We start from the raw sequence: 10703 nt of genomic DNA, 5'->3' as shown, positions 1-10703 counted from the left end.
AATTTGGAACAACATTTATCCTGAAATTTTTTGTTATGCTATGTTTATTAATACAAAGTAATAGTTAAGAAAAAAAACATTTAAGGAGGGGAAAAAACTCAAAGAAATAGGTAGGAAATGGGAGGAAATTTTGCTTTATATGTTGTTTGTTTAACCATCTATTGCTATTATTTTTTTTGGCTATTTAAAACGTACATAAGTAATTAAAGCTCTCCATTATTGTTTACCAAGACTTTATATGTTGTATGCTTAATCATCTATTGCTATTATTACTTTTTGACTATATAAAATGTACACAAGTAATTAAAGCTCACCATACTTCATTTTCTTTTCAGCAATATAGAAAAGTTTTGAACAAAATCGGTATTAAAATATTCAATTAATTTGGAACAAAATTATACTAAAATTTTGCTTTTTCACACAAGTAATTAAATGATGCATAAAAACTGTAGCAATGAATTTCTACAAAAAGTGTTATATAAGTGGACACTAAAGGAACCCTTTATTCATTTATTTATTTTTGGTCAGGAATGTAGACAAAGCTCACCATACCTCTTCTTCTTTTCCAGTAATGTAGAAGAATTTCAAACAAAATTGGTATTAAAATATTCAATTGAATTTGGAGCAACATTATACTAAATTTTTTTGAATTTGTGCAAAAAGTGCTATATAAGTGGCCATTCAAGAACCCTTTATTATTATTTTTTTAGCAATGAAGAAATAAATAAATGGTGCATAAAAATAGTAATAGTTAATATATCAAAAAAGCATTAAATAAGTGTCCAATTAAGGAAGCTTCTAATTTTTCGCTAATATAGAGGAATTAAGAGCAAAATGTATGCCGATTCTTTCTGTTAGATTATTAGATTATGTTCATTAATAGCTAGCATCTTTCACTAAAATAGAAAAATTCGGAACAAAATTTATCCTAGAATTTTTCTTTACGCTATGTTTATTAATACAAAGTAATAGTTAGGAAAAAAAGCTATTTATGGAGGGGAAAAACTCAGAAAAACAGGCGGGAAACAATAAATTATTCTTTATACATTGTTTGTTTTCTTTTTTTTTTTAAAAACAAATTTTAATTCATAATACAGAAACCAAATACAAAGGAAGTTTTCTAAACAGTTGACTATGTATGCTCGCCTAAACATTTGACAAAGTATGTTCGCGCCTGTGTGTTTTCACTCTCCTATACATTGTTTGTTTAATCATCTATTGCTATTATTATTTTTTTTGCTATTTAAAATGTACATAAATAATTAAAGCTCACCATTATTTTTTTACCAAGACTTTATATGTTGTTTGTTTAATCATCTATTACTATTATTGCTTTTTGAGTATATACAACGTATGCAAGTAATTAAAGCTCACCATACTTCATTTTCTTTTTCAGTACTATAGAAAAATTCTAAACAAAATTGGTATTAAAATATTCAACTGAACTTAGAACAAAAGTATACTAAAATTTTGTTTTTCACGCAAGTAATTAAATGATGCATAATACTAGTAGCAATGAATTCGTGCAAAAAATGTTATATAAGTGGACACTAAAGGGACCCTTTATTTATTTATTTATTGTTGGTCAGGAATGTAGACAAAGCTCACCATACGTCTTTTCCCTTTCCAGTAATGTACAAGAATTTCGAACAAAATTGGTATTAAAATATTTAATTGAATTTGGAACAAAATTGTACTAATTTTTTTTTTTGAATTTGTGCAAAAAGTGTTATATATGTGGCCACACAATGACCCTTTATAATTTTGTTTTTGGTAAGGAGTGTAGACAAATTTTGGAGCAGATTTTTTGGTGAGGAATGTAGAAGAAATTTGGAACGGAACTCATACTAAAATGTTAATCTAAATTTATATTTTCCTAATGGCTAAAAAAAGTCAAATCAATCCAAAGCCAGGCACCATGTTTTTTTTTTAATATATATATTAGGCTCGAGCCATGGCAAAACAGGATTATTAGATTATGTTCATTAATGGCAAGCATCTTTCACTAATATTAAGAAATTTGGAACAAAATTTATTTTGGAATTTTTTGTTACGCTATGTTTATTAATACAAAGTAATAGTTTGGAAAAAAGCCATTTAAGGATGGGAAAAACTAAAAGAAACAGATAGGAACTAATAAATTTTGCTTTATATATTGTTTGTTTAACCATCTATTGCTATTATTATTTTTGGCTATTTAAAACAAACATAAGTAATTAAAGCTCACCATTATTTTTTACCAAAACTTTATATGTTGTTTGTTTAATCATCTATTGTTATTATTACTTTTTGACTATTTAAAATGTACGCAAGTAATTGAAACTCACCATACTTCGTTTTCCTTTTTAGCAATATAAAAAAATTTTGAATAAATTGGTATTAAAATGTTCAATTGAATCTGAAACAAAATTATACTAAACTTTTATTTTTTCCATGCAAGTAATTAAATGATGCATAAAAATAGTAGCAATGAATTCCTACAAAAAATGTTATATAAGTGGACACTAAAAGGACCCTTTATTTATTTATTTTGTTTTTGGTCGGGAATATAGACAAAGCTCAACATACATCTTCTTCTTTTCCAATAATGTAGAAGAATTTCAAAATTAGTATTAAAATATTCAATTGAATTTGGAACAACATTATACTAATTTTTTTTTAATTTGTGCAAAAAGTGCTTTATAAGTGGCCACTCAAGGGACCCTTTATTATTATTTTTTTAGCAACGAAGAAATAAATAAATGGTGCATAAAAATAGTAATAGTTAATATATCCAAAGAGCATTAAATAAGTAACCAATCAAGGAAGCTTCTAATTTTTCACTAATATAGAGGAATTTGGAGCAAAAGTATCCTTATTCTTTTTGTTAGATTATTAGATTACGTTCATTAATTGCAAGCATCTTTCACTAATATAGAAAATTTTGGAACAAAATTTATCCTAGAATTTTTCTTTACGTTATGTTTATTAATACAAAGTAATAGTTAGGAAAAAAAGCCATTTAAGGAAGGGAAAAACTTGGAGAAACAAGCAGGAAATAATAAATTTTGCTTTATATGTTGTTTGTTTAATCATCTATTGCTATTATTATTTTTCACTATTTAAAATGTATATAAGTAATTAAAGCTCACCATTATTTTTTACCAAGACTTTATATGTTGTTTGTTTAATCATCTATTACTATTATTACTTTTTGACTATTTAAAATGTATGCAAGTAATCAAAGCTGACCATACTTCATTTTCTTTTTTCGTAATATAGAAAAATTTTGAACAAAATTGGTATTATTTTTTTTTTACTTAGAACAAAATTATACTAAAATTTTGTTTTTTAATTCAAGTAATTAAATGATGCATAAAAGTAGTAGCAATGAATTCATGCAAAATGTGTTGTATAAGTGGGCACTAAAGGGACCCTTTATTTATTTATGTATTTATTGTTGGTCAGGAGTGTAGACAAAGCTCACCATACATCTTTTCCTTTTCAAGTAATGTAGAAGAATTTCGAACAAAATTGGTATTAAAATATTCAATTGAATTTCGAACAAAATTATACTGAAATTTGTTTTGGAATTTGTGCAAAAAGTGTTGTAGAAGTGACCACACAAGGACCTTTTGTAATTTTTTTTTTTTTGGTTAGGAGTGTAGACAAAATTTGGAGCAGGCTTTTTGGTGACTAATTTAGAGGAAATTTGGAGCGAAACTCATACTAAAATGTTAATCTAAATTTATATTTTCCTAATGGCTAGAAAAGGTAGTATCAGTCCCAAACCAGGCACCATTTTTTTTTTTTTTTTTTTTATGTTAGGCTCAAGCCATGGCAAAACAGGAACAAATTGTGGCTCATCATGGCAAAACCAAAATAAATTGTGGCTTGGGGGCATTAAAAACCTACATGCAGCACCAGGTTGAAACACCAAATGGGAGATGGGAAAAAACAAAAGAAAGAAGCAGGCAGCAAGGAAACCTCCCGCCGAAATTGCCCCAAAGGCTGCACAAAATCACCAAAGAACCGGCAGCTCACATGAGGAGTTCCTCAGCGTTTGGCGCTTTTAATAGTTAGGATAGTGCACTTTTACGTAAATGTGTTGTATTAGAAAACTTTTTTTCATGTCTTTTGGAGTATGCTAAGGCATGGATGAAGTAAAATAACAATACCCAACCACACCTAAATCATACTTGCCTTAGCTCCATCATAATTATCATATTCGGAAACAAAACAATATTTAAATTTATTCTTACGAGGTCACTATTGCAGTTTTTTTTCCTCGCTGTAGATTGCAGATGATCACCATGACATTAACAATCACTCAACATACAACATTTAAGGTTTTAAAGTACAATGCCCCATGAACTAGTCATCTACTTATAGAACTCCATGACCCACAAGTTACATACGAAACATTTCACACTTATGCCTTTAAATCCAGCAGCAGTAGCCAGGGCAAGAAACTCTGTTTCATATCTCTCAATTCCTCCTTTATATTGAGTCACCACTATAAGATCTGTTTGGCAAGTAGCTTTGTCGCGTGCACTATCATCAGGAATCACAGGAAGAATTGCGTCAACAGCTATTACCTTTCCATTGTCTGGTAAAGCCTTGTAACAATTTTTCAGCAACTTCAAGCAATGATCATCATCCCAATCATGAAGTATCCACTACAAAAGTATTGATGGATGTTGTCTGTGAGTATTCCAGACAAAAGGCACTCCTTTTACAAAGCATCATAAGAGGATGACAGACTTTATGATCTTGAGAGTTATAGATCACTCTCAACTACTAATATTTCTAATGTGTCATTATCCTATCCCTTAACCTATAAGTATTCACCTGATCTGTAGATACTTTCCTGATTATTTAAAATTCCATATAGTATAGCTAAAGTTAGAGAGAGTGTTATATACATGTGTAAACATGGTTCAAAGTCGCGGTCGCGGTCCGGGCCGTTCTACATCGGTCTCGACATATCAATCGCGGTTTCGGCGAAATGCGAATTTTTAAAATATTTAATATTCTAAAAATTGTAAAAAATATAATAAACAAAGATAATTAAAAATTAGTAAAAATAATAAAAATTCAAGTTGACTCGGGATGATTCGGAGTGATTCGATGTGACTCGGCCATTTCAATCCTTCACGATGATGTCTCGGTGAGTCAAGTATTTCGGAATCGTATCGGGAGAGACCGAGACGGTAACGACTCGGTTGAGTTTCAAACTCGGCCGAGTCTTTGAACCATGTGTGTAAGTAACCTTTAAAGTTAAAGCGTCTGTTGCCTAACAACTAAATGTTCATTGATTAAAGTGGTAAAAATAAATGCAACTCAAATAAGAAGTTGGGTAACTTATTAGACTGTGAAGATCTGCATAATATGGTTCAAAAGAGAAGGACTGTACATAATTAGATTGAAAAGATCTGCAGAATATTGTTCAAAGATAGCATTTGTTGTGACTGACTGACTTCTAATAAGATTTCCTTCAAAGTTGAACTTACCTTCATAAAAATGGCATCCCCCTGTGGAACACTTTCAAACATGTCTCCTCCAACATGTTCAACTCCTGCAAATTTACCTTATTAAGGGTAGAAGGTAATGGATTACAGATTTAAAAAAAAAAAATCCTATTCTAATGCAGTGGATTATGGAATAAACAATTCTTCTTTTCAAGCAATAGTTTGTGGAAGCCTGTGATTCAGTATAACAGTGTGTCGTACAACATATTGAAACTTCTTTAATTCCAAAAAAAAAAAAAATTATAAAACTCATGATGGTAAGTGCCTTTCTTCCCCAAAACTAACTCATTTGTTTTGCAATTTAACGGAGATTATTTTGAAATCTCTGCATCTGTTTCTTTATTTGTTCTCACATGCTATTTTGAATTTGTTAATTAAAGGGTAATGAAGCAAAAGAGCAGACATAACTGAGCAACAAATGGAGAAGAGCAAAAATTATACCAGGATAGGCTGGTGCATGTTGTATAACATGTGGCAAATCAAAATTAATACCCTTGAGACTAGGGTATTTAGTTGTGATTATATTGAGGTTCATTCCAAGACCACCACCAACATCTACCAAAGTTTTGAGGTGCTCAAAACCTTTGTACCGTTCAAGCATTCTGTTTATGACGATAGCTGTGTGGTGGATCATTGCCTTGTTGAATACCTCATTGAATCTGGGGTCGCTTCCAAGAAATTCAAATGCATGTGTGCCATGCGCCCTGTGAAACGGATCTCCCCCTTTGCGAACTGCATCTTCTAATTGGTACCTAAATTTTGGGTCCAAAAGCATATTTTATGGAGACCTTTTTACAAGCCGAATTGTTCTTAAATACATGCAAGGAAGAAAAGCATCCATACAGTTTACACGTGAACTCACAATGAAAACTATGAACAAAATTTATTATAGGTCTATAACATCAAATCCGTGATCAGTTTAATGTTGTCTTGAGTAATCAGTGTGCTACTTTAAATATAATAGTCTATGGATTTGATATTTTACAAAAGAATTGTCTTGTCAAACAGATGAAGAGTTGGAGAAAACCATTCAAATTCTTGAGAATATATATGTTGAGATCATGTATGATGGATTTTGGAGGTAGTTGAGATCGAAGTAGAGATTCTAGAAGAAAATCACTCTAAAAGTAATCCTTTTGCAGAGGAATAAAGACCATCACTAACAAAATGGCTACGTGCATCTTAGAATTACAACTTGTAGGTCAAGGCATGGTTAGAAGCAAAGGAGTGATTTGTTTTTCTTTTTTTGTTCCCAGATACTGATAATATTTAATGGACTAGGGGCCGGAACAGTTCCTTACCGGTTATGTAAATGAATTGGATTACAATGTTAATCATTTTAAACACGGTGTAAGTTCAGTATATATTTTGGTGGGATCATGATTGTTAAAAATTATTCCCAATTAATAATCTCAGCCGTGCATTTTTTTTCTTGGCCAATCATGATTGTAATAATTCCTACCTCAAGTTCATTTCTATTCTTACTCTACGTTAAAACAAAAGAAGAGGGGTCGATGGAGTTTCTTAGGGTAGTGAATCGCTTTTGGACCAGGCACTATGCATCCACAAAGGAGCAATCTCAACTATAGGAGTTTTTGTTTTTATTAAACAGGATAAAAGAAAAGTGAAAATCTCACCAACTGTCAATGAAGACCTTATCTTGAAGCAAAGCCAGCAGGGAGCTAAGTGAACCTCCTCCCTTTGTTTTGTTCTGTACAAAGAACTTGGCCACCGGCGCCAATCCATACACTCTTGTCGGCGTTTGGATCTCATGATCGCCATCCACGTCGGTGGCAACGGAGCAGGTGAGCACCGAGTAGCTTGCCAGAAGCCGCAACATTCGATCCAGCATAGCAGCGGCATTTGGGTTTTCTGAAGACACGTTAGCCGCAATTTCTGAAGGCGACAGTTGAGCACCGGGACCAGCTCTGGCGATGATCTCGAACACATCGAGCCGGATGGCAGCAAGCAACACCATGGGCTGCGCTGCGGAGGTAACTAGCTGCATGGCGTACGAGAAGTGCTCTTCTTCTTCATCTTCTTCTTTTAGTACAACTTGGTTCTTGGTTGTTTCTGCTAAAGAATCCATATTACTACTACACTTCAAAAGATCCCACCGGCCTACTAACTACAGATTCTACTCTATGTTCACTGAATTGTGGATTCGCCCTGGTGACTAAGCTTTCGCCTTGTACCAGTATTTAAGGAGACGGAGCCTCTAAGCTTACGTACCATTGGTGCAAATGTCCCAGCAGCCCACGTTCCAGTTTCTACAGAAACAAAAGGAAATGCAGCAAGAAATTAAAAAACGTGACTTATAAAAATTATAATTTATTATTATTTTTGGTAAATCTATAATGTACCTGTTCTATGATCTATTATGACAATCCACCTAACCCCATTAGCTTCAAGTGTACTTTCCAAGTACTAACATAGTTGAATAAATTATTTTAATAATTACCGCACTATATTTTTTGTGTTTTTTTTTTGTTTTTTAATAATGCTCTATATTATTCAAACATAAAAGACGATTACATGGACACTCGGGCACCCATCCTACGCGCGTCCTACCCTGACACGCCACGCCCAGTCTATTTAAACGACATTCGCCCTGGGCCACTAAGGGAAGAGCCTGCTCAGCAGAGTAAACTCGAAGCTGGTCTTGAGGATGAGAGACCCCTACATTGGATAATATATCAGCAATCTTATTCGCCTCTCTGTAACAATGCTCAAACTGAACCCCCTCCACCAGGTGCCAGATTTGCACCACCTCTCTCCTAACAGACCAAGGACAAAGGCATCGTCGCTGGAGTATGTCAATTAACAATTTCATATATTTTTTGTGTTGTGATTAATGTGAGATTAAAAAAAACAGTTTAAAAAAAATAAAAAAATAGTACTCCCTCCGTCCTATTGTTATTGTCATAATTCACCTTTTTTCATGTCCCAAAATTTGAGTCACGCTACAATTTTTTTCTCTAACATTCCATTTGTAGCCTCAAAAGAGACATTGATAAAATAAAAAACAAGTATGATGGAACCCACAAAAGCAATAAATAGACATCCAAAAAAAAGGTGCGTGGACAGCACCAAAAATTTTGATGGCCATAAATAGGCGCGTGCTTGGCAACAACATGAAAAAGAACTTACATTTTACATGGACCCACAGATTCTTTTCACATCACCGTAGACAGCAATTAAGATTTGATATCGGTCAAACGGGCACGATTGGAAAAAAATGTCTCGCATTCAAATTGATTGAACTGTGCATAATAAGTTAGAATCTCCAAAAACGTCCCTTATTTTGGGACGGAGGGAGTACATTTTAATGATACAATCAAAATAATATTCGGAAAAAAATTATATATCCAAACACACCTATGCTCTACAATCAAAATACTTAACAATTTCTAGCATTATTAAACGGGATAGAAGAAAAGTGAAAAACTTACCTATCATAGGTGTAAAAGACAGGACCTCTCCCGTTCAAATTTACTTTAATCTTAACTACCATATGTATAAAAGTCCCAGCAGCCCATGTTCCAGTTTCTGCATAAACAAAAGGAAATGAAATGAAAACATTAAAAAAACGTGACTTATAAAAATTATTTTAAAAAATATTTTAATAATTAGCATGCTACTTTTTTGTGTTGTGATTAATGTGCAATAAGAAGACAGTTGAATATATAAAAAGGTTGGATAATATATTTATAATACAACAAATTTAATATCTAAAATAAATTATGTATCCAAAGACACCAATGGTCTACGATCAAGATACTTACTTATTTCTATCATTATAGGCTAATAGCATAAAGTTCAAGTCATTCCAAAACTTATCAGTGAAATATAAGAATTTGAACTCAAAATCAATGATCAAGGTATCTTTTAGTTTTATGCGTGGAATTAGATTCACAAAATTTTGATGATCTAACTATAATTTTACAAATCTAGTGACCCTACTAGGTTCCAAATTGCATTTGTAAATTTGGGTTGTGAATTTTTTAACAGAGGACAGATTCATTATTATATATATCTTGATAAACTGATATATTCGTTGACGATCAAAAAATAAGAAAAAGGCCAGTTTTATAGAGGGGATATACAAATTCTTTTACAATCTAAATTATTAATTTCATCGTTATTTTCAAATAAAATGATGGTAATTTTTACCAACATATTTGAAACTCTAAGACTATAATTTTTAGTAATTATAAATAAACTGATATTTTAGGACACTATTTTTTAGTATTAGGTAGTTTTGGTTCTAGAACACTTTCTTGAGTGTTTTGTAGTTTCTTGAATCACATAAATATAGTGGCGTCTCTTTTTTTTTATTTATTTTTTTGCTTTCTTATTGTTTTTAGTGTCAAGACACTCTTCGTCAATTCCAAGGGCCAAGGCCTAACAGGGCGCCGACTTTCCTGAGCTTCTATGCAGCCGACTGCACAGTAAAAAAACCAGAAGCACGTGATGTCCACCAATTATGGACTCCACTATCCCCCGTCACTTCTAAAAACGGTAACTTTTTTTTTTTTTTTTTTAAACGATAGAATTCTTATAAGCTAAACTAGCATATTCTAGGGAGAAGGGGAGGGGACTCAATGTGAATAGAAATTCCATCGAAGAAGGTCAAAAAAAACCGTCACATATTGTGATAAATTTTTAAGGGAGGCAGGGTTCAAACCCATGACCTCTTTGCATCACATGACCACTGGACCAAAGGTTCAATGGCTAAAAATGGTACCTAAATTAGTAGAAAAATGCTCCATGATAGGACATCAAGGGGATGCCAACTGTAAAACCACGAAAAGGTAGCTTGAACGCAAGTCTTTAAATTTTCAGTGTTGTCAATTTACTTGAATGGCCCAACGACTGGTGATTGATACTTGAACAATCTTTAATGCAAATCTCGAATCCACTAAGAAAATGGGGAGTGTGAAAGGATTAGATTAGATTAGATTAGATTTCGTCCAAATGCACATTCTAAACAAGCAATTAAACATTGCAGTAGGTGAAGATAAGTATTCAAGCTCTCTATTATTTCAGCCTACCTCATTCATTGGTTGTATCATAGTTTATGAAAAAGATTTGTCAAGTTGTAACCTAATTATTTGTCTTAGTGCTCCGTAATTTTTTTTATTACAATGGTGTCCCTTATCAGATTACGTACACGACGTGATCTCTCCAACT

General features: G+C 32.3%; 1 protein-coding gene across 2 annotated transcripts; it reads right to left on the bottom strand.

The window, feature by feature from the left end:
* Positions 1-4206: 4206 nt before the first annotated feature.
* LOC113691019 (caffeic acid 3-O-methyltransferase-like) lies at positions 4207-7746 on the bottom strand. 2 transcript variants are annotated; one of them, XM_072050416.1, is made up of 4 exons: positions 7148-7746; positions 5952-6262; positions 5493-5569; positions 4207-4658 (listed from the first exon to the last, which is right to left on the bottom strand). In XM_072050416.1, exons 1-4 carry the CDS (start codon positions 7597-7599, stop codon positions 4362-4364), a joined length of 1137 nt encoding a protein of 378 aa, XP_071906517.1. In that variant the 5' UTR covers positions 7600-7746; the 3' UTR covers positions 4207-4361. The 2 variants fall into 2 exon arrangements, with proteins under 2 accessions (XP_071906517.1, XP_027064988.1); XM_027209187.2 differs by having other exon boundaries at positions 5493-5557; positions 7148-7742.
* Positions 7747-10703: the final 2957 nt, after the last annotated feature.

Source organism: Coffea arabica, chromosome 5c (genome assembly GCF_036785885.1).
Source record: "Coffea arabica cultivar ET-39 chromosome 5c, Coffea Arabica ET-39 HiFi, whole genome shotgun sequence".
In the NCBI taxonomy this organism is placed as follows: Eukaryota; Viridiplantae; Streptophyta; class Magnoliopsida; order Gentianales; family Rubiaceae; genus Coffea; species Coffea arabica.
Note: the sequence above shows the minus strand (reverse complement) of the source record. Positions and strands in the feature narration are given on the sequence as shown.

Coding starts and splice junctions, on each gene's coding strand:
- LOC113691019 (XM_072050416.1), bottom strand. CDS start 7,599: ATGGATTCTTTAGCAGAAACAACCAAGAACCAAGTTGTACTAAAAGAA. Junction 6,263..7,147: donor AAGGTCTTCATTGACAGTTG/GTGAGATTTTCA, acceptor CCCAAAATTTAG/GTACCAATTAGAAGATGCAG. Junction 5,570..5,951: donor ACATGCACCAGCCTATCCTG/GTATAATTTTTG, acceptor ACCCTTAATAAG/GTAAATTTGCAGGAGTTGAA.